The 25,455-nt window shown below is 39.3% G+C and overlaps 1 protein-coding gene across 2 annotated transcripts in view; it reads right to left on the bottom strand.

Moving 5' to 3' along the window:
• The window catches only part of FNDC3A (fibronectin type III domain containing 3A), a 121,405-nt gene that overhangs the window by 90,116 nt on the left and 5,834 nt on the right, over positions 1-25,455 (bottom strand). For both annotated transcript variants that reach the window (XM_065858924.2, XM_065859004.2), the window contains exon 2: positions 9,761-9,889. In XM_065858924.2, coding sequence (XP_065714996.2) covers positions 9,761-9,862 — 102 coding nt within the window. In that variant the 5' untranslated portion in view covers positions 9,863-9,889. The remainder of the gene's footprint in view (positions 1-9,760; positions 9,890-25,455) is intronic.

Consider the following 25,455-nt stretch of genomic DNA (forward strand, 5'->3'; position numbering starts at 1 on the left):
AAAACCTTTAGTTTTCAAAGTGGTGGTTCTTCCACTGATGTCCAGTATTTTGTTACAAGGAAAATCATTACGTCCAGGTTGGCTCCACAGAGCGGGGTCCCGTGAACAGGGAAAACTGGACACAGACTCAAGATACCAACTCTGTTGTGGCTGTAATGTGGACTTACTGTGATCTGTGGGTTCATCACCTCACCTACGCCAGAGTTTCGCTGTCTGTAGGACTACTACGACAGCATTTGTGTGTCCCTAAAAGCCCCTGATCAAAGAACATCACAAGACTTGAGTGTTGTTATTCATCAGCAGGACAGGAATTGCCAGATGGAATCACATCTGCGGTCCAGCTAAGGTGAGGTCAGTTCCAAATGTGGCACAAGTTGTTTTTCCATTGATTGGGAATTTGAAATCTGCTGTTCATATCAGAACGATGCTAATGAGGCTATGAATGACTCTTTTCCACAATGAAACCCACTAACATTTAGAAAACAGACGAAATGGAAAAATGCAAAAGATCGATGTAACAGGTATTACAAACAGCATAAGATTGTTAAATAGGAACAGCTGACACATCAGTAATAAAAGCTAAATTAAAACAGTGTCTTAAGCCTTTGGAAATTTAAAACCGTACGAATTTCATGGTTGTGAAGAATGTTACTTCCAACTAATTCTTAAAGTCATCTTTTGTAAGATTTCCTATTTCCATCTTCTTTCAGACTTCCTGAAAACTTTCTCCTCCCACATTTATGTTGGCTAGTAACCCATAAAGGGTTCTGAAAACTTTAGGTTAAGCTCTGCACAACACCATACCAATTCATAGCAGAGTAAGCGCTAGCACAAATAGAAGAAAATAGACCTATCATTGTTTGTAAGTATCCTATTGACATTGATCGTTGCCCAAGTAACACAATGCCATACTAAACACTAAAGTTCTAAAATAATCTATTTTCCCCAATATTTATTTGAGTACATTCCAATTTACAGGTTTCCCACAACTACACAATCCTCTACTCTAGCAGCTGCTAATACTGACTGATTATCCAGAGGGATCTAACTGCTCCAAATATGGAGATTAACACTTTCCTAATGAAGAACAGAAAATATCTGGGCACTAAAGGTCAGTAGCAAATCTCTGTTTTCAGGACTAGGGAGAAAATACACACAGATTAAGTAAATGTCACATAATATGTGGCAGTAACAATTTACATGTTTGGTACTCTGAAAAAAAACCAAACAAAAACAAACAAAAAAACCCCAAACAAACAACAAACAATCCAAACTATTTCAGCTTAGAGAAGCAGTAGCAGCATGTCCTGAAGAAAGCAAGAGAAAGAAGCCATTGTTCCAGTGACGTGCTCCTAAGACCTATGTATATTTTCAGAGGAGAGCAAGCAACTCTGCGTCATTTCTCTAAAAGGCAGCTGACAGACAACAGAATCAACAAACATTTCATCTTTAGCCACTGCTACAAGATACTGTCGGCACCACTGAATGCACTAAGGCAGCAGAATATCCCTAGGAGCAACTGGGAACAGGGAGGCTGGAAAGATGGTTGGACTGTTAGGTGGCACTGACATTCAAAAACTATAGATTGCAATCAGCTTTCACTGCTTTTTGTAGAAAGACAGGCTGGAAAGATCTGGGAGTTGGCAACTTCTTTTTATTCTAGCAGATAAATTGATTTATGAAAAGTTTTAAAAACTCTTACTGTACTCATATATTACCCCCCTTCTCTTCATGTGAAAGAGGATCAGCAGAAAGCTGATCACTGGGGGGAAAGAAAAAAAGAAAAGATTATTTGGAGACTAGTTTGGTAAAACTATAAAGTTTTCTGGGAAGAACCAGTAAAAGATAAACGTTAACATCTGTATCTAATATCACTGATAAATATTCAAGACCTGTTAGTGTCCACATATAACAGGCTCAATCAGTGTATGTTCCATAAGAGTGTCTGGCTCATTCTTTGTTATTGCAAAGTACTTACATTTTTAATCTACTTTTTTCTGCTTTGTCTCTTTTGTATTCTCAGTTCTTGCAGCTTGGATAAGCAAAGTTTTATTAGTCTCATTTACAGCAAACTCAATTTGTTTCATCATCGACACAGTCTGCGGTTAGCAGATAGAGCACAGAAAATTTGCTACTTAAATAATTTCCCCATTATATCTTTAAATCAGTACAAGTATAAACATAAGGGTAACAGAAGTGCTCAAAGAATCTGGATCATGCAATAGACAAACATTTGTACGTCAGAGTTTTAAGCTAATCCTTGTTTACAGGGAACTAGAAGGAAGCAGTGTTAGGGGCAGTCACTGAACTCTGGAACTTTCTGAGGTATCTGCCCCTGGCCAGTGGTTGGAAACATCAACCACTAAAAAAATCTAAAAAACTGGAAGACTTCAATGAGATTATTCTCATTTCATAATGATTTGTTGTTTGAAGTAAAGAGGGCTTCAGCTTTACAACGCCAAGTAAAATGGGATGGGGCACAGAGCTCGTACTGCACAGCAAAGTGGTAGCAAGGGTTTAAGTTTTCAGCTAATGCTTTGCAGGGGTTTGTCCCCTGGGTAGGCACCTTCCCTGGTCAATCTGCGTATTCGCAACAGTCCAAAATAGAATCAGGGAGTAAATGTTCAATTAAGTTGTATGTAGATGCACCAAAAGGTAGAAGGTATCACAGTCTCCTTTTTTTAAAGAACTCTGCTGAATGACAGCTCAACCCAAAATTTGGAACAAATATCCTTTACAAAACAATCTCCTACTGCAGTGCAATGGTAACAATTAAAAATATAAGCAAGCTGAAGCTGAATTTGGACATTCAGTTTCTGAAAAGTTTAGAAGATTTACGAAGCATATAGGTTGTTGATGTAGAAAGTATACAGACTAGAAGAGAATTTTATATTTCCCAACATCACTTCTGACAGCTCAGATTCCTGTCTGGTGATATAGCAAGCTAAAAAGCCCCTAATATTTAAGACTGATGGATGCGTCTTTAAGGTAGAAATGTTAAATAGAGCACAGAAGAAAGTACCAAAGGAAGAGCTGTATTCTCTAGTTACTCAGAATGACATTTAATTTAAAAAATTAGAATGCTAGGAGTTTCAGTAGCACTTCTGAAGTAGTCTCTTTTTCCCCCCCGATCAAGTTCCCTATCCACCCTGCTTTGTGCAAATCTGGGTATCACTGTTTATCAAAACACTGTGTGACAACATGAACCTGAGCTGGAAGAGAAATTAAAGGCTACATCCTCAATTTGATCAGGTTGGGAAGGCTCAGCCAGTACTGGACCAAAGGCTTGGTGGGAGAAGTCTCTACAATCCCAGTCCTTTCCCATATATTTTCTCCTCTACTTCCAAAAAGAAAGGGAGAAAAATTAGAGACAAAGGCCATTTTTCTATGATGTGTAAACCTGACTCTCTCTCTTCCTGGAGAATGTAATTCTGGCTGCTCTATAAAGTGTATAATTCTGTAATACGCAGAGGGTTAGATGGACTTTGCTCAGTTATAAATAAAGAAACCTCTCAATCACCAAGGTGGTGGGGGTAGCGGGGGGGGGAAGGCTTCAGCTAGCAGGGCATGTACTTCAGATTACTTGTTTGCAAAGTGTGTAATTCTCACATCTTTTAAGAGTGGAATTTCTATAGTTAAGAATACGACTTTGCAAAGCAGTTACAGAGATACGCAATAGCTGTCCTCTGAGGAAATGTATAAGAGGAGTGACTTCATAAGTCTTGGGCTCTAGCATTCAGGGACCTGGCTGCATGTCCCAGCATTAAGTGTCCCATAGAACAAAGAAGGGGAGAGGAGGGGACCAAGGACACTGCTTGGACACAACTGCCCCCTTCCAGACCTTACTGACGGGAATGCACGGACTCAGGAACTGGGCCCACTTGACACAGACTGCAGAGAGGAATTGGGTTGCCCCGATGCTTATAGCTCTGGGCAACTTGTACCTCCTCACCCCCTTAAAAAAACAAACAAACAAAAAACAACGACAACAAAAAACAAAAACAAACAAAAAAGCACAGATCTTTAGTCACCTTCCTAAAACAAGAAAGATGTCATCTTCTGGACATGCTTATTTCTCCCAGTTGACTATGTTAGTAACCTACAGTGACTAACTGACTTTAAATCCAATTTTCACATGTCATCCAATTCTCCTAAATGTCAGTTTCTGAAAAGATTCATTCAACAGGGGAAATCTTGCTTCAAGTATCTTGGGAGGAATCTACTGTATCAGAGACCAATATTAATCTAGGATTCATATCACACAAATGAAAACAGACATTTTAGAGAAAGAGGAGGATTGCTCAGAAAAGGCTTATGAAGATACTTTATTCCATGAATTTTCATACTGAATACAAGTGGGAAAGCCTATGAACTACACAGCCTTCACTCTTATTTCTACATTTATTTTCAGACAGCTAATATTAAAAGAAATATATTTGGATGCTAGTATAAATTGTGCAATAAATCTGACGCTGCTTTCTGCCATCTAAAAGCAGCACAGTATTCATACATAACTACACCAAAGAATTTTGAATCCTCACTTTCTGCTGAGGATGACGGCTGTTCTAGGAAATTTAAAGCAAGTTTTCAATGCATTTGCAATCAAGCATACAGTTTAAATACATAAAATTCAAATCTCAACGGAAAAAAATTTACACTTAATTAACACAAAGCTTCACTCTCCCTGAACAAAATATATTATTAATTCAGATACAGAAAGAATTTAATAATCTTGAGGTTACTCACATCCTCATACCTCCTCTTTTTTGGTGGTGGTGTATTGTTATTTTATTTTTCCACAAACCATAGCCATCAACCAGTTAAAAACTTTCATGGAAAAGTTTTTTTTTTTTTACATACAGAATGTCCCATATAAGTTTGATTACGTATTTTCCAGTGATGGTTGCTACACAAAAGTACTCATCAATCCCAGAAAAAAAAATACAGCTTGATAATCAGCTTCTGTAAGCTGGCACTTCAGCATTACATGCAGAAGAGTTCCAGTGGTTCCAGTGAACACAGTTCTTCTGGTGCGCTTCAAATGCTATGAAGTCACTGAAGGATGGAAGAATAATTGTCAAGTAAAACAAGTTTTAATGAACCTCTGAAAGGAAAAGTTAGATTTATCTGCTAATTCAATAGAGCCCAAGGGGAAGTTCAAAACAAAGAAACACAAACACAACAACACAAAACCAAAACCAACCCCCAACCAAAAAAAAGACAGAAGCAACCATGCATGTACTCTGTTCTCTACAAAATGAAAACACAGATAAAGGAAAAAAAACCAGCACAATATGGAAAGCAGTGAGTACAGTTATAACAGTATAAGTTGTTACACTGCTTTTAAGACAGATTTTTTTTCTTGTACAAAAAAAATGTTTTTCTTGAAACATATGCAGTTTTAGTCTCGATTTTCTGCAGCAAGGCAAAAGCAAATTAAGCTGGAACTTGATAATGTACCATATGCTTTTCAGAAACAGAAGTGTCAGAACCAAAACCAAGGAAAAGCATTTAGTAATCCAGATTACATCTTCACCATTATATTTCTGCTGTGACTCCATGTATACAAACAAACTGAAAGCCAAAAAAAGGGATTCTCGAAATTATTTCATTTGTTTTTATACCCATCTATTACTCTGCTGACTGAAGGCTTCCTCCTATGGCAACAGGTTAAAAATAACTTTAAGATTAGAAGTTCCAATATTTAACCAAGAAATTTGATTTAGAAATATTAACTTGTACATTTGATGCCAAATATCTATTTCAATTTGAAGAATTTACACTTAAACTCAGTATATATGTATATACACACACAGACACATACTAAATATATATATATTAATATATATACACACACAGAATGGGATTTTTGACAATCCCACTAAGCATCTAAACTTCTGAAGAAAGTCTGGAGGATAAGCAAGCAGCTTCCCATGCTACAAGTATTACTGTATCACTATACCTTGCTGAGAAATAAAGCTGACTGAAGGTCAAACACTGTGTGCCATTGCACAAAGAAAAGGAAACGGTTAACAGGTATTGGGCTAATTTGAGAGTGGTATCTACATTTTTGGTAATAAAGGAGACCACAGTTATATAGGGATGTCTCACTCCACAGCTGTTGTAGTGGGGAGGTGGAGAGAAGGCGTAGAACTCCAGGGTTGCTGCAAAATTGTGTCAGTAATTTACTGATTTGTCTTGGAATAGCACTGGGTGCTTCAGAAACTTTCCAAAACAATTTAACATCAGTCTAATATCAAGAAAACAAAGTGTCTGTTAAAGAAAGCAGTTTGAACTCTTGCCTCCTCATTTTCCTCTCAATCATGAATTTACCTCCCCTCACTATATCAGGGCTCATGTCAAACACATCCTTCCTGTCCAGCCTCAGCAAAGCCTCTCCATGGTAGTTACCCTTACATGAAAAACCCTCAAGCATATCTGTCCTCATCCATGTTTTCAACTCCTATGGATCTTCTCCATTCCTCATCCACAACCTCACTCACCACCAAGACAAAGACCACGTTATCCACTCAGGTTGAACACAGTGACGAGAAGGTGCAAAAGCAGGACCCCTGGGCTTAATATGAGAGGGAAGAGCTAACGGGCTTGGTCTTTGCTTTTTCTTTTCCCCAGTTTTGTCCTACGAAACTAACAGCACTCCCTTGTTCTGTGGGACACAGAATGAAGCGGCCTCCCACAGCAGCACATGAACATCCACACAGTTTAAGTCCCCATGTTTTCTGCCTGAACAGGTGCGTTCCTCTAACTTCGTGGATTGTTTTAAAACATGGTGGAAAGTTACAGCTTTAACCCGATCAGATGCTTCCACTATTTGAAGCATATGACCTTTCATCTTAACATGTTCAAATATTTGCACTGCTATTTCACATTTAAACTGCTAGCAGAACTTCAAGTACTTGAAAAAGATTATCTTGAAGATATTAACTGTTCTAGAAAAGTACTGAATGGTCTATATCCATCTGGTAACTCAGTTATGCAGTTTATACAACTTAAATCACAATAATTATCATAGTTAATTCTGATAAGATGCAAAAAGGGTGGAAATGATTAAAAAGATCCTTAGGTGTTTCACAACTGAACAAAAACTTGCAAGTTCTAGGATGCGGTTAACTAGTCTAACACAGGAAATACCAAAATGTAAACAAAATATTTAAATACAAAATTTTATACTAGATTTTGATAGATTTTTTTCAGTCAGGACTGGATAAAAGTAAACAGAATAGCTATAGTCCAACCTACATAAAACGAAGACAGAAGAACATGTGCATTTATTTACGTGTACAAAACTGCTCTGAATTTTGATTGTGGGAACACATTCTGTCAGCCCTATGGATTATGCAATTCAACACCACAATGCTGTTACAAAAGAAACTGGAGAAGTAGTTTTCATATTTTAAGGAAGTAACCCCTACAGAATGTGTGTATTGTAGCTAATAGGAGACTTTCAGAAAAATAAGCAACTCCATCATGAAGGCAAAAGTCTTCTCACTTCTCATAGCTTCAAAGTTACAAGGGAAGAAAAAAAAATATAAATGAACTAATATTCTGGTTTAAATATTTAAAAAAGAAAAAGGCTCAGAATTATGTGTTGTATGTGATAAGATCACATTTCATTTGGAAGTATATGCTACTTTCATTAGCATACCATGTAAAACAAACAAATAATTTTAAGACCCTTATAAATCAATAATGGCCTGCCTGACCTTTCTGTGGCCCACATCTTAAGTGGGCCACCTTGACAGAGTAAACAGTAACTGCAGTTCTGGATTTCTTATATTTGAGACATAAAAGTATCTTCTACTTAGTGATGGCTTTCAAATCACCAGATGCAAAAAGGGTTTCCAGTAAACTTTCCTGCAACTGAACAAATGCATTTGCAGATTCTTCATGACTCACGTATCAGATGTGAAAGAAGGACAGAAAATGAAAGTCACAACTTTCACTAGACATTGTGTAACACAAAAAACTAGACAACATTGTGGTATAACCGCTAGTTATCATAAAATGAAGAAAGAAACTTACTTTATTGATGATTGAGAATCTGTCCAATACTTTCTGAAGATTCTATTTTTTTCTTTTTTTAAAATAAACACTACCACTAGTAGTTCTACTTTAGACAGGATTCTTAATGAGCAACTTTATTTTTTTTTTTAATAAAAGGACATCAACAGCATATACAATGTTTCTCCCTTAAGAAATTAATGAAACCCCTAGAAATTCACTTCTCTGAATAAATTCTTTGCTTGTTTTCCAGCTTTAACCTTGCTCAGCACAAGAAAGCGAGACAACATTTTAATGAAAAAGTATCCCCAAAAGAACATTTAAGCTTGTACCTGCCTGAATATTTTGCACCATTACAGAGTAAGCCTGACAGCACAGCTTGATAGTCTTATTTTTGGGGAAGGAGAACAAGTAACTCAGTCTCAACTATCTTTGAAAGGTCAGGGTGATTAGGGGAGGTACCAAAGGACTGGAAGAAAGCAAATGTCACTGGAATCTTCAAAAAAAGGGCAAGGAAGAGGATCCAGGGAGCTACAAGCCAGTCAACATCACCTTCAACTCTAGGAAGATAAGTGAGCAAATCTTCCCAGAAGCCATTTCCAAACACCTTAAAGATAAAAAGGTGACTGGGAATAGTCAGCATGGATTCACAAAGCGGAAATCACACCTGAACAAACCTGGAAGGCCTACAATTAAACTTCTAGCTTGGTGAATGAGGGGAGAGCAGTAGATACTGTTTATCATGACTTTAGCAAGCCTTTGTTCTGGAATGTTCTGTCCATACATTCATTTAAAAAGATTTATCAGCTCTTTCTATGTATTCAAGCTTCCCCCACATCGTGAAGGTCTCACTGCATCTCATCTCATTAACTGTTGCAGTCCATTCTCTAGTCTCATTTTAAAGCTCTGCATTTTTACCCTACAAATTAATTCCCCTTTGTGATTAATAATTATTTCTTCTGCATAAAGATCAAGCATGGGAATAGCAGACTATAAGGGACTTCCCTAGATCATTGGGTCCAGCCTCTTGCTACCACAGTCAGTGATCTCTAAAATCATTCAGATACCTCACACCACTTAATTTTTTACTCATTTTCTGCCATCAGAAGGTGCTTCAGAACTGTGCTTTTCTGGGGCTTAAAATATTCTTCCTAGGTTAAAGATATGGAGAATGCAATATTTTTGTCAATGTCTCTTCCTCACTGGAGTTCACCTTTCTCAAGTATTCTGAAACCATAATCATAAGTTTTTCTATTGCCTTGACTGGTTTTGTCTCAAAAAACATTTGAAGTGTCCAGGCAGACACTAACATACAAAAGCAAGTCCCACCATTCAAGATACCCATTTGTAAGCAAGTGCCAGGCTAGAGGCCACAGAGTTGTTAGTACATGTGCCTGAGTTGGTAAGATCTACCATATGGGAAATTTTATTACCCTTAACAAGGTCACATGGTTATGTAAATATATAGCTTCCAAATTAAGACTCAAGTATGCCTAGACAGCTTGCAAGATGTTCAGTCCCATTCTTCTATGGAGACATACAAGATAGGTTTTCTGCTTCATACTCCTTACAAGTCTCTTCTCTGCACCAGCTCTCTACCTTCACTTTGATCTCTAAAACACATGCATGACCAAACATGCACAAAAATATTCCAGATGAAGGCTCACCATCTTTTACAGCGTCAATATGTCAATGATGCTGTTGGAAGTATTAAAAAGCGATATTTCAGTTTCCTTACCTGTTGTGCTCCATCCCCACTAACAATGGGGGAAGTTAGAAGAGGGATTTCACTACTTATAATCGAAGTGGTATCCAGTAACGGTGGATGTTCTGCCATCATTGATGGTACACTTATTCACAAGATCACCTGCAAAAAAAGAGATACTCAAATGGTTGAGCTACATAAATATTACTGAAGAATCACCTTTAAAAAACCACCTCACTTAAAAAAATATATTATGAAATTAGACACCTTTAGAAAGTATATTTCCACACAATTCCAGCAATCACATCAATTTGAAGATGTCTTTCGCCAGCTGGAGCAAGCCTTATGCAGAGGGTGGGTTTAGATCCCCTCTAGTGGCTGAACTTTAGAAGAAGATACATCACAGCCTTGAGCTAACAAACCCGAATCTTTTAACTTTCATTATAAACCAAGACTTTATCTAAGTTTGACTGACAAAGTGCCTACTGGGGAAGGGAAGGGTGGGAGGAAGTGCAATTGCCTTAGAACTTATATGTATAGTGCTCCTCTTCATATGAAACCAGTAAAAAAAAAAACAAACTAGTTTCTTAAAAAACAAAACCACCAAAAATATTACTTAATTTTGCTACTATTATAATTAACAAAACACTTGTTTTAGGAATAACTACTTACTAGGAAACTTTCACTTGTATCTCACTTGAACAACAACCAAATCATCTTCACAATCTGACATTTCTTTACTTTTAAAATGTATTAGACCTAGAATAAAAACTGCGTCATTTTGATGACCAGTGGCCCTTTAATAGTTTTACCAGAAGCTAAAATCTAAGGAAGAAAAAAAAAAAAAAAGGAAGTTATGTCTGCACACAAAGTTATAATTCTCATAACTATACTAAGAACAAGCCCTCGCTAGCACACAGTGTATAGTTACATGAAATCTGCTTACAAGAAAAAAAGCCACCCAGACAGGAGGCCCATGAAAGCAGTGATCCACTTCAACTCTGATCAGAGTCAAGTAACAGCATAACAGAAAGCAAGATTCAGTCAAGCATTCCTTTCAATTACATTAGAAGTCATAAGTAATGTGTTTTATGGTATTTTGCGTGTTAGTGCTATAGGAAGAATGGATGGAAAAAGCTGAAGATTACCATTTTTCCATGCTGGAAATACATACTGCAAATTTAATAAGCTGCTTTTGAAATAGTATTTAATTTTGTTTAAAAAAAATAAAAAAACACAACCAAAAAACCACAAACAAAACAAAAAACCCAAAACCTTAAGTCATAATGGTTTAGTGTACTGGTCTTAACTCCATCCTAGCCAGACTCCCTACTTTTTTTTTTTTGAGGGCACAGAGGAGACGTGGGGGGTGGGGTTGGACAGAGGGAAATCAACAAGAATAGAGAAATTGATATTTCTTAACAAAAAGATGGAAAGAATTCACTAGAGGTGAATGGTACATTCAGTATTTGCACAAGTTAATCACATTTTGCATCTGAAAACAGTGCTTAACGTCAAACACAGACAAAGATTAAGCTGAGAATAAGCTTGTGTAGTATTTCTAAAGCAGAACTGCCTCTCTTAGCCAGCACTTAAGAGTAGCCTGGTAAAAACAAGTAGGTACAATTTTACAGCTACACAGCCTGACAATCAGCAGAGATGTTTACTTGTTACAGCATATAAAACTTACTGCAAATGCAGAGATACCAAACAAAATCCAAGAAGTGATAAAGTCAGCTTAATGACACTGACTTTGGTACCAAGTTCTAGAGATGATATCTGGTTAACTAATAGAGCTGCTGCTGTTACAGCTTACTACTCAGCATTCTCTAAAACTATCTCCATCCCATCCAGCTGACTGCTTTTACTTGTTTGTCCCTCTAAGGCCAATGATGTTGTATACCTGCCATGGGCTGAAATCAGTGCTGCCAGGAAAATAAGAGTCACACAGAACAAAAGCTTCACATTTTCTAGAAAATGCATTAACAAAGCACTATAAGCCTCTCCTACAGCTATACATATACAGCATGATTTAGCTATAGCCATACTGAAGGCTGTCCTACTATAAAACTTAGAATTTGGAAAAAGGGTATTCTGAGATTATTTTAGAGGCTTCATTCACTTTCCTGGTATATTTGGCAAAGATTAAAGTTGTGAAAAAAAAAAAAAAAAACCCTCTAGGTTAAAACACTTTGAAACCTAACTATGACTACTTAAGAATTCATCGCCACTTATGCCAAGTCATTTATACCTGCTTAGCCAGACTGATCAGTCTCACAAGCAATGAGGACAGAGTTTTATATTCCTACCTTATTTTAAAAGGTTTTCCACTCATCAGAAAAATCCTCCAGGCTACAGTCAGTGTGCACCGCTTCTGCAGGTGGCAGAGGGCTGATGAAAGTTACTTGGATCATCTTGCAAGTCAGTAAGTTTGATGGTGAACTTCCCAGGATATTATTCAATGACTGTTTTATGCAAAATGAATGCCCGGCCTGGAAGCATGGGTTACAATCAAGGCATTCCTCCTTCCACAATAGCTACAACCAGGCTTGCTCCTGCATGATCTCTTGATCTTACAGCTCCAAATATTTTGCACTCCTATGTAAAGTGTCACAGGCAAAAAGGTAGTTTCAATACTCCAAGACATAACACAACACACTGCCAGACTAAGCTGGCTTGATTTTCCCCAGGTTTGAGTTGAATCCAGGTCATTATTCCCAATCCACCCTGTTAACGACTGATGTCTTATATAAGGAAGCACTAACCTCCTTTATCACACACAATGACTTTTGACTGAATTCGTAACTTACAATGCACTCAGTGCTATCATCATTTCTTAGGCATAAACCAAAGCAGGTCTATCAAATTGGATACCAGTAAGAATGAAACATAACCCAAACTGACTCAAATATGACTGTCAAGACAACTTGTTCAGACAACTTTTTCGACCCTTCCAAAAGAGAAGCAGTTCTGGACATATGTAATATTTGGTTTCAGGTACATTCATTCATTCATTCTCTCGCATAGGTGTTTAATGATTTGATTTGCACACAAATTGGGTTCCCCCAGGCACCTGAGTGCTTAGGTGGGTATCCCACCTTTGGCACACAGACTTCAGCACTTTAACTGGAACATGGCTAGATTTTATGTCTGGATCCAACCATTTGATTTATTCTGGACATGAAGCATGGTGCTCATGGCTCATCAATAAACCCTGACAGGAGGTACTGGGTATAGTGTTATTCTTGACACCTTCTACAACAATAAAAGTGCTACCTGTCAGACTGTGTAATCAATCTAGGGAAAAAATAAAACAATGCTTTCTTGACAATACAATATTAGATTTCTCTGCAATGCCACTGAACTAGTCTTGAAGACTAAAGGTTTAAACTTCACACCAATGTGGGCCTACACTACACCTATCATCAAATGCCTTTTGCCTATCAGTAGTCAAGATGCAGCTATTTGTAGAAGTCAGTGTGTATAACCTGGTCAGACAGTACAACATGGTATGTTCACCAGTTGCAGGTGCCTTTTCTTTTTAGCTATGAGGACAAATGAAGACAAGGATTAGAAAAGGGCAAGTACTGTGTGGCAGAAGAAGGAGAAGTCAGATAAAATGGACAAAAAGGTTGGCATCAAAATACGCACAAGTGATCAATAAACATATCTTGGAAATAAATACCACTATATCACATTTGATGCAAGGATATCAAATGAGCACAGAGAGAGCTTTTAAATCAGCAGACCCAGACAGCTTGCATTTAAGACTTGTAGAAGGAGAGACCTACCTAGATCTCTGAAAAAGACTTGCAAATAACTTGAGTCCTGGGACAGTCAGAGTTCTGGAAGAAAACTACAAGTCTTGCATTAAATACTCTATTGTAAAAGGGCAAATGGGACAATCAAGGCCTGTTTAGCCAACAGCAATCTAAGACCAAATAAAAGTTAATAGTTGACACTGGATATTATTTGTAAAGAATTAACAGACAAGTATGACTAATGGAAAAAAGCTTATCCAATTAACTTGATGAGAATCTTCTGGTGGAGTGTATTACTGATAAAGGTACTATTAAGAGAACTGGAAAAAACAACTTAAACCTTATTTGGCGTTATACAACATTTCAATAAAAACACAACAGCTATTACATGGATTAAAATTGGACAGACAGCCCTTAAATGTTAATAGTTGTTGAGTATGTGAATTTCCAATAGGCAAGGAAGGTATCAGTTCTTGGCTTCTCATTACAGAACATGTTTTAAATTCAGCTCTCAGGAGGAGAAAAAAAAATGAAGTCAGAAGGAAGTCTGGAAAAGACAAATCATGACAGCGATTACAGACAGAGTAATTTTACTCCACTAAAACAGCATGAATAGCTTAAAAAGCTAGGCATAACAAAAGATTTTAATACATAAGGTATAGGTATTCTTTCTAAAACAAAAAAGAATGAACTCAATCCTGTGAAGGGTTGATTCTGAAATGGATTGAATACAAGTGGACAGCCAAACACAAGCTCCCCCAAAGGCTTCCATCTACATCTACAGGTGCACCTCACTTAGCAACAAGGAGGATATTTTTCCTGCCTCTGGCTGCAAATAACTACAGTCTCAACTGGAATAATGTGACAAGCTTTGTCTCCAATTTGCTGACTTAAAAGTATCAATAGCTGTCGAGAAGAGTAGTACAGGTAACTACAACTTCTTGAAAATATTGTTCCATGTTGAAAATACAGAAAGCAAAGCATGTGCATACTGTGATTTCAGCCTTACTCCACATAGAACTGCTCTGGACAATTTAGTTGTCTTCCAGCTCCATCTAGTTTCCCAATATACTCAGGATTTAGTCTTGAAAAGGACATGAGAAAAACAGTTCATGTTTGGACAACAGGTAGGGCTCAGCCTGCAGAGCCAGTTCAAACAATTCACTAGCCCATTGTCAGATTTCCTGCACCACTGAAACAGATGCAGCAGCCATCAGAAGCAGTAAAATAACATGTGGGATACAGCTAAGGATTTATTTAAAGCCAACTCCCTACACCATTCTTGTCGACATATTAAAAGAGACCAGACAAGGAATTGACGACACATTAGATGAATAGATAGGTAACACACTGTTGCTAAGCACAGAAACAGCTGAGAAGTCATTTTCTACTGGTGGATTAAAGACATGGTTATTTAGAAGTCTATACTGACTCCTGCACAGCAACAACTGCTGCATGACTATCTCATTTCTCTTCTTGCTACTGAATATACCAAACTAGTAGCAGACATTTGAAGTGTAGTTCAGGATTGCTAACTCAGCAGATGCTGTTCTTTCAAAATCTGCACTGAGTCTGTCCTAAGATGTGGGGAAAGTAAAAGATCTCCTGAGATTTCAGCTCGGGTAAGTTAATGCTTTTTACGAGACATAAATAACAAACCATCTATTCCCCACTATCCTAACTGAACTGCCATTCATTTTCCTTATCACCATTTGAATTTGAAAGACTTTGAAAGATTTTTCTGAAGGCTGTCAAAGCTGAAGCAAAGTGAAGGCATCTAAATTTACTGGATATTGTTTGTTTAGACCAGGGGTATCAAACTGATTTTCACTGGGGGCCACATCAGCCTCGCAGTTGCCTTCAAAGGGTTGAATGTAATCTTAGGACTGGATAAATGTAACCACTCCTACATTTATACAGTCCTGAAATTACATTCGGCCCTTTGAAGACAACCATGAGGCTGACGTGGGCCCCAGTGAAAATCAGTTTGACACCCCCGGTGTAGAGACTCCAAACTTCTGCCTGAGGAAGCACTGAGGAATGAATTACACTAACAAGCCAAAAGGCTCAAATACTGAGTTCTAGTCAATAGTACAGTAAGCAAGTTTGCCTTCCTGAACTGTAATAACAATTTAACTCAAACCTTAAATGCCTTCAGAGTTGGTTCTTTTAATGTTTCCGTGGCATTACTCTTTAAAGAGTCATCTCTCTAAGGACATATGCAACTCTGCTTTTCTCTCAGTCAGTTGTTCATTAAGGCTTAAAGCGTATCATAAGGGTGAGATCATTGGGCCTCCGCACATGCAAAGGATCAGCATTTCCATCTCCAAGAGACTAGCAGCTGATCTCTGAAAACACATCAGCATTAAATCAGCTGGATCACCAAGGTAAAACAACACGATTCAGCAGCACATGTCCTCATGGCAAGGAAAGCTAACAGCACAGTGCGCCGAGCGAGACTGTCGTTCCCTACTACTCAACATTTACAAGGTGGCATCTGGAATATCATGTCCAGTTTTGCTCTTCCCAGTCACCACCTCCTCCCCAGTATAAGAGAGATGCCACAGACTGTTCCTGGGCTCACAGAATCACACACAGAATCACACAGAATTGGCTAGGTTGGAAAAGACCTCAGAGATCATCAAGTCCAACCCTTGGTCCAACTTCAGCCCATTTACTAGATCATGGCACTAAGAGCCATGTCCAATCTCAGTTTAAAAACCTCCAGGGACAGTGAGTCCACCACCTCCCTAGGCAGGCCATTCCAATGCCTGATCACTCTTTCCGTAAAGAACTTCTTCCTAATATCCAGCCTAAACTTCCCCTGGCAGAGTTTAAGCCCATGTCCCCTTGTCCTATTGCTAACTGCCTGGGAGAAGAGACCAGTTCCCACCTGGCTATAACTTCCCTTCAGGTAGTTATAGAGAGCAATGAGGTCACCTCTAAGCCTCCTCCTCTCCAGGCTGAACAACCCCAGCTCCCTCAGCCTCTCACCATAGGTCATGTGCTCAAGTCCCTTTACCAGTCTTGTTGCTCTTCTCTGGACCCGCTCCAGCACCTCAATATCCCTCCTGAACTGAGGGGCCCAGAACTGAACACAATACTCCAGGTGTGGCCTCACCAATGCAGAGTACAGGGGAAGGATCACTTCCCTTGTCCTGCTGACCACACTATTTTTGATACAGGCCAGGATACCATTGGCCTTCTTGGCCACCTGGGCACACTGTTGGCTCATGTTGAGCTTGCTGTCAATCAGTACCCCCAGGTCCCTTTCTGTCTGGCTGCTCTCCAGCCACTCTGTGCCCAGCCTGTAGCGCTGAAGGGGGTTGTTGTGGCCAAAGTGCAGGACCCGGCACTTGGCCTTGTTGAACTTCATCCCATTGGAATCAGCCCATTTTTCCAGTCTATCCAGATCTCTTTGCAGAGCCCTCCTGCCTTCCAGCAGGTCAACACTGCCCCCCAACTTGGTGTCATCAGCAAATTTGCTGATGGTGGTCTCAATCCCCTCATCTAAATCATCAATAAAGATGTTAAACAGGACTGGACCCAACACTGACCCCTGGGGGACACCACTAGTGACTGGCCGCCAGCTAGATGCAGCCCCATTTACCAGCACTCTCTGGGCCCGGCCCTCCAGCCAGTTCTTAACCCAGCAGAGAGTGCACTTGTCCAAGCCATGGGCTATCAGCTTTTGAAGGAGTATATTATGGGAGACAGTGTCAAAGGCTTTGCTGAAGTCTAGATAGATCACATCTACAGCTTTCCCCTCATCCACTAGGTGGGTCACCTGATCATAAAAGGAAATCAGGTTGGTCAGACAGGACCTGCCCCTCCTAAACCCATGCTGGCTGGGTCTGATCCCTGGTCCATCCTGGAGGTGCTGTGTGATTGCATTCAGGATGATCTGCTCCATCACCCTGCCAGGCACCGAGGTCAGGCTGACAGGCCTCAAGTCCATGAAAGACAGGGAGGAGTTAAGAGCACTAGAGCAGCCAGGGGCTGCACTAGAGCAGCCAGGGGCTGCACTAGAGCAGCCAGGGGCTGCACTAGAGCAGCCAGGGGCTGCATCCTGCCACCTGAAGGATGTTTATTAAGAGGCCTTAAATCAAGCTCTTCTTGGAGGGAGGCAGCAGAAGTACAAGTAGTGAGGGACACATGCTGCACCACTGGAAATTCTGTCTGGCCTTAAGAAAAAAAAAAAAAAAAAAAAAAGACATATTCACAATGACAGTGGTATAGCACTGACATAGGTTGCCCTTACAGGTCGCAAAAAAAAAAAAAAAAAACCAAACCAACCAACCCACACACACAAAACACAAAAAAAACCACAACAACAATTCCACTCCCCCCCCCCCCCGCCTCAGTCTTGCGGATCAGTGGTCCCCCAAGCAGGAGGTGCACAAGACAGTCCCTTGAGGTATGGGAATAAAATATTTTTTGTCACTGATAAATCAAAAAATATTTTAAAATAGCATTTTTCATCTTCATCTCATCCTTTTTTTGGTGTATGCTTTATAAAGTACTGCTTTATAATGTACTCCTCAGTTCCAGAAGGACAGGGAACTGCTGGAGAGAGTCCAGCATAGGGCAACAAAGATGATTAAGGGAGTGGAGCATCTCCCTTATGCGGAAAGGCTAAGGGAGCTGGGGCTCTTTAGCTTGGAGAAGAGGAGACTGAGGGGTGACCTCATTAATGTTTACAAATATATAAAGGGTGAGTGTCATGAGGATGGAGCCAGGCTCTTCTCAGTGACAACCAATGGTAAGACAAGGGGCAATGGGTGCAAACTGGAACACAAGAGGTTCCACTTAAATTTGAGAAGCTTCTCAGTGAGGGTAATAGACACTGGAACAGGCTGCCCAGGGAAGCTGTGGAATCTCCTTCTCTGAAGACATTCAAAACCTGCCTGGATGCCTTGCTGTGTAACCTCACCTGGGTGTTCCTGCTCTGGCAGGAGGACTGGACTAGATGATCTTTCGAGGTCCCTTCCAATCCCTATAATCCTGTGATACTATATTAGTAGAGTAGTGCATGTATATAATTTAAAAATATACAAATATTGGAGGTGCAGGCTCAAAACGTCTTTAGTGATGGGGTGTGTGATCCAAAAAGTTTGGAGAACCACTGCTGTAGAAAGCCAAAACCTGGCCATGCCAGGTCCTGAAAAAGGGCCGTTCTTGGCAATCTTCAAAGGCCCCTACTGAGCTGAATTCTTCTATGAATTCCAGAGTATTAGTCAATCAAAATATGACATGTGATGCCAAAGTTAAATTGTTGTCAGTAGACTGGAACCCAGAGAGAGGAGAGCAGTTTTGTCTTCCAAGCTGTCAGATTCCCAACTCAGAATTTCAAAGTAACAATGACAGTGCTGATCAAAATTCAAACTCGCAGACTTGAAGTTCAAACTTCAGAAGACTCACCCATAGAATTGTCCGTAACAGAAATACTTTATACTTGGACCTTTCTCCTAAGAAAAGGAGGAAAGCTGCATTATAGGATGATCACAAATTAAAAAGAGTTATACTTTTGTATTAAAAACATAACACAAACAGGCTTTCCATTTTGGTTGGGCTGTAGGCACTAATATGATTAAGTGCAGTGATAGCTAGTAACAATGCTATGTACAAAAAAAACCCCCAAAACCTAAGGAGGACTCCTTTCCTAGAAATGCACTGCTTCTGGTTATCGAGTTTGATACAAAACACAATTAATTGTTTACCCCACAACTGGTTTCTGTGGTGCCTATTGATGGAGAAACTTGCATCCCTGCTTCTTCCTTAGTTTTTGTGATTTAGAGTGCCAGCAACAGATACCCAGAGCCTGGAGAAGGATCACAGGTCAGCAGGGGAGCACCTGAAGATCAGCCCAAAGGAATTCCAGACATACCAGCACGTCAGCCTGGAGAAGAGAAGACTCCAGGGAGACCAGCAGCCTTCCAAGAAGAGAAGACTCCAGGGAGACCAGCAGCCTTCCAATACCTAAAGGGGGCCTACAAGAAAGCTGGAGAGGGACTTTTACATGGGCATGTTGTGATAGGACAAGGAACAATGGCTTTAAAATGAAAGAGGAAAAGTTTAGATTAGATATAAGGAAGAAATTCATCATTATGAGGGTGGTAAAGGACTGGAACAGGCTGTCCAGAGAATCTGTGGCTGCCCCATCCCTGGAAGTGTTCAAGGCCAGGTTGGATGGGGTTTTGAGCAACCTGGTTTAGTGGAAGGTGCACCCTCCTTATGGCAGGGGGGTTGGAACTAGATGATCTTTTAAGGTGTCTTCCAACCCAAACCATCCTATGATTCTCCTCTACCTACCTACTTATCACAATACTCAATACTCTTTCAGATCCTAATTCTGTCAAATCTGGTGACCAACAAATACAAACAGATTTATTATTACAGAGGGCCATTCATAAGAGCCTTGATTCTACACAACACACAGATGGAAGATCAAGCAGGGACAAGACAAAAACACCTAACACAGAAAGGTGCAGCATAAGGAACATGCTCAATGAAAGCAATACTAAATGCTTCCAAACCGCATGTTGCTATTACATGAAAAGTCATAAACCCAGTGCCATTCCACAATTTCTTTGTCAGTAGTGCAGTTTCATACACGCTTCAGCCTGTATCATGTTACAGCTGCCAACCTGCAGTTGCCAGAAGGTGCATTTTCCCTGCGGGCTCGGTCCAGCAGCACAGGTGTGCATTCCTCTCTCACCAGGGTCCTCCTGCAGCTCGCCTCCTCCAGAACCACGGGCAATACTCATCCCCAGGTCCAGACAACTTCCAATGAGAAGGAAAAGCTTCTCTGAACAGGAGACAACACTTTCTTGGTTCTGCCAAAGACCAAGGAATAAGCTTCCAGAACCAAAAAGACCACAAAACCATAATTCAATGCTACTGTATGAAATGCTTTGATTTTGCCTTCTCCAATGTGAAAACAGCAGAATTGCTTCAAAAAGAAATCTCTTTCAAACAGCTAAAGTAAGAAAGCCTTGTTTTATTTAGAGCCTCTTCAAGAAGAGTAGAGTAGTGACTCTTCAAGAAGATGCAAGCTACTATTTAAATTTTTCCTGTGATTGAGTTATTTAAAAGTACTCACTATGTCCATTCTTTAGTGCCTATTGTGACATAAGTCTATTCTTTGTTATTTCATATAGTCCTTAAAAGATATCTCCTGCCTGACAATTTGAGACATGTAAAAATTACTATTGTGATTCCTTACAATCTGTCAAATTGTCCATCCAGTTCAGAAGTAATCAGACAAGAATAGACAAATACTAGTGCCAAAGAGGTACAAATATGCTAAAACAAGGAAAATTCTAGAAACAAAATACACCAATGCCTCCCTAGGGTGAAGAGGAAAAAACAAAGTGTATGCAACACATGTCAGTTATGTCACTTAATGCAGTACTACAAAAAGCTCAAATACAGTAATGTAGCTGATACAGAAATGTATTAGAGTATAACTACTCAGAGATCCATAAGGTTGTAGCTGAGCTATTAAAGTTACAAAGCACGCTGAAGAGTTCTGTGTTTAAGTAACAGAATTGAGCAGAATGATTTTCATTTTTTCCCCCCATACATTTACCATATTTTCCAGTCACATAGTTTCGGATGTGGAAACTACAGTATACCAGCTTTTCTTTTTCAATTCTGAACCAATTTCAATTTATATGCAGTTTATTTTTAAAAGAGTGCTTTGTTCTTTATTTTTCCTGCTTTAGAAAAGTGTTTCCTGGAAAATTTATTGAAACATTTTCCAACAGAACAGAGAAATGTTATTTCTTGTTAGAAGAAAGGCACTCTGTGGAACACCTCTACTGCACTAATTTGATAATCTCCCTTTAAGTAAAGTGAAACCGAAATTGCCATTCCCTTCAGTTCCATTGTTCATAATACAGAAGTTGCAGGTAGGTCATACACAAAAATTATTTTTAAAGTATAGTTTCCATAGGTAATACATAAAAATTATTTTAAAAGTATAGTTTTGTAAAGTAAATCAACAAAGTTGGTGTCTGACATTCACTAGAAACTGTAAATCAAAATAGTTTAAAAATATATGCAAAATGTTTTAATAAGCACTGGAACTCCCTGTAGGAAAAAGGAATCTACAGCCTCTACCATAGAAATGGAAATATTTCAACTCTAGCTCTCAAGTGGCATCACAGACACTCACTAAACACAATTCTCAAAGAAGTCTGAGAAACATGACACATGCCTCTGTTCACACTGTGTTACCACTGGATGGCAAACACTAAAAGTTGCAAAATGAATGCAACACAGAAAATACTGACTGATAAGCAAATGCAAGTAGCGCTTGAATAGCCAAAATAGTTGCTGGTTCTCACTCCAGATAGTTCCTGCCTATTCTTCTCAAGACAAGAATTGTCCAGCCACACAATAGTAAACCTTAGCATTGTGGGAGTTAAGTGCATTATAGTAAATCAATACTTCCTTCAGGTTGCCTTCATACTCCAGGCTGTGAACTGCAATGATTTAGGCGCAATTTCAAATGCACTTCATGCATTCATGTCATTGGTACTATAACCTACACAAGAATGCATAGTAGATAATCGGAAACACTGCAGCTGTTCAAGCTAAATGGATTCGTATTTGTGAGCCAGCATGAATCTGAGCCAAAGAAGCTAAGGTCTTACTAGTCACTGGAGTAGAAAACTAAAATTTTGAAGGTGACGACTACATATAGAAGAACATGACACTGATAAATGAGTCATCTGGAAAGGCACAACATGTTCATGGACACTCAGCATCTTTCATGTTGTCCAGCAGCACAACTGTTAAATGTTTGACTGTACCTAACAAGAGTAGTGCAATGGAGACTACATGAAAACACCGCATCCTGGTTTTAAACATTATTATCATCATTAGATTCCTAAAGATGAGTCTAGGGTCCTTATCTGGATGAAGTACATATAACTTGAAGTTGTTGCATAAGAAGAATTCAGTACTTTCCAACTATTTGCCACTCCCTCTTACACCTTCAAAGAAGAGAAGCCTAAACTGGTTCTGTAACTTTCAGGAAGTGATAAGTGTAACCATATCACAAATGAGAATGAATCTTTTATTTTTACTCAGAACTAATTTGATAGTGTGCATTAGAAAGAAGTGCATTGTCAGCACCTAAGTGCAAACTTAAGCCTAGTCTTTAGCAGGTTCATCAATCTGATTCACTGCCCCACGTTGCCTGGGTGCTACATGGCGGCCTTGCAACTTCCTTCTAGATATTCTTGGGAAGCATCCTCAAAAAGAAAGGAGGAGAGTGAACTGCATAGTGTAGTTTTTTGCACCACTTATAAAGATGTCCAATGCAATTCTGCTTTATTTATTCTACACTGATCTAAACTATGTGGCTGTTTTGTTTAACATTCCTGTTATTTTCAAGAGCTTCCTTAAATCCTCCTAGTTTTACTTTTTTTACCAGCTAAATTAGGTTCTTCTAAGCTTCTGCCAGGACTGAATTTCCTTCAGTTTATTTTCTGGAAAATCGCATGGGTTCAAAAACAGCTTGGCCCTTGCAGTTAACCATTGTTCTTGCCTTCATTTCTGCTGAAGAACATGCTTTTTTTTTTTTTTGAGAAAAGCAAATTCAATGCAAAAAATCAAGCTACTTTTTCATTTGTTATCGACTGCCTCTTTTCAGTAATTATGAGTAGTGGGACAAATTTTCAAATTAATTTTTCATATGATTCCTTTAAGGCAAACTAAAACCATGGATTTATCTTTTTTATGTGATGCAAATGGTCAGTGAGATAAATTAATTGCACAGACAGCTGCCAGTGTTGGAACTACAAAGAGTGCACGATTCAAGGAGAACGAGTAGCTTTTAAAGAACTCTTACTGAAAAAGCGTTTTTCCTGTTCATTCTGAAAAATGAAAACTATGCTGTCCAAATGCAAGATGGCACAGGACTGATGAGGCTATAAGTCTAACAGATCCTAAAATTTCTCTCTACTGATTTTTTTTTTTTTAAACCTATAAGTCTCCGCTTCCCTAAGGAACCGGATAATAGCACAGAACATGACAAGGCAAAACAGGCATATAGAAACCACTTCCCAAGACTAAGAATCCACCAAAACCAAGGTGTTTTGAGGCCTAACAAACATGTTCTTTTATGAAGACTTTAAACTGCTCTAAGTCATTTCTCTTAAACTGTACCAGTCTCTCCCACTTGCACCACTGCAAGCAACTGGTCAACAACACAGTGAATTAAACTGGAGGACAGAAGTAGTTAGAAGTTAATCTTCAAAAAACTGGTCAGTTTTAAGTGGAAAGGAACTGCTCCTTCCAATGTCAATGCATAGCATTCATGAAGCTACAGAGCACAGAATCACAGGATGGCTGGGATTGAAAGGGACCTCTGGAGATCATCTGGTCCAACCCACCTGCTCAGACAGATTCACCAGAGCAGATCACACAGGAATGCGTCCAGACGGGTTCTGAATGTCTCCAGAGAAGGAAACTCCACAACCTCTCTGGGCAGCCTGTTCCAGCGCTCTGGCACCCTCAAAGTAAAGAAGTTTCTCCTCATGTTCTGATGGAACCTCCTGTGATTCGCTTCAGTCTGTGCCTGTTGCCCCTCATCCTATCACTGGGCATCACTGAAAAGAGTCTGGTCCATCCTCTTGACACCCACCCTTGAGATATTTATAAACACTGATGAGATCCCCTCTCAGCTTCTCTTCTCCAGGCTGAACAGACCCAGTTCTCTCATCTCTCCTCATAAGAAAGATGCTTCAGACCACCATCATTTTCATAGCCTGCCACTGGACTCCTTCCAGTAATTCACGGCTGATGCTTTGAATAGGGTTGTCCCCCTCTTTTATGTGCAAGGCAGCAGCTTCCAGTGGCCAGTCACTACATATCTCTGCAAACTGAGGTCTCTAAAAACTTCTTGAAAGTCTTAATCGGCAGCATTAAACCCAGGTGAGTTACAGAAAACCTGGGTGGTTGTCAGGTCCTCAGTGTGAGATGGGACACCTTGCCCAGGGCAGCAGGAGAAGAAAAGCTTACAAGCCTCTGAATTCTTGGAATAAATGAAGAGTAAAAAAGCTCAGGAGGCTGTCACCCTGGCAGGTGCTTCACTTCCCTAATAATAAACTTAGTCACAATGGTACTGAAGCACTTACATACCATATAAAAAATATTAATAAAGCAGAGTAGTCAAACAGCATCTCAAACTGAACGCAATTCTTGAAAACTAAATACGCAAGAGTTCTCCAGTGGAGGAGGCTCTGCAACTACTTAAGAAGAAGACCAGCAAAACAAGAGCAGGTTTCTCAGACGATACCAGCACCCCCTTCTCCCAAGTTCCAGCCTGTCCTCCAAGAAAAGTTTTACTCAGTCAAAACACCATGGGACCTGATTGCCGGACAAAGCTGCTCTCAGCTTCCTATTTTACACATTAAGTCACAACACTGAATAGCTGGCAATTTAACAAAAATAAACCAACAAAATCAGAAACTAATCTATTTGGAGCTGTATTGCCATGATGTACATAATTAAATGTACAGGAGTACTTTTACGATGTATTACTTGAATTATGGTAATTTATCCTCATCAGTGAAATGCCACTGAGTGGAATGCGCAGATACAGTAGTATTGTTATATGAAGGCAGTCAAGATATTAGGAAGCCTGAAGAAATTAAAACAAGTTACATTTCAGCTGTGTCTAAGACCTATCATTGTCAACTGTCACTACTCACTTTCACAGCTTCTTGTAGTCCTCATTTCTTCATACTTTGTATAAACGTCTTCAATTTACTTTCACACTAAACTGAACAGGTAAAAAAGTACTATTCTTAAAGTATGGTCTTCCCTGTTTACATTTTAATAGATTCTACTGGATTTGCAGAGGTATGGTAACTCTTGTGGCTTATGATATATACTCTTACTGTAAAAAGTCCCTTAATAGCCTATCAATAGATACACTGAAATTTTAGTGAC

Source organism: Patagioenas fasciata, chromosome 1 (genome assembly GCF_037038585.1).
Source record: "Patagioenas fasciata isolate bPatFas1 chromosome 1, bPatFas1.hap1, whole genome shotgun sequence".
Lineage (NCBI taxonomy): Eukaryota > Metazoa > Chordata > Aves > Columbiformes > Columbidae > Patagioenas > Patagioenas fasciata.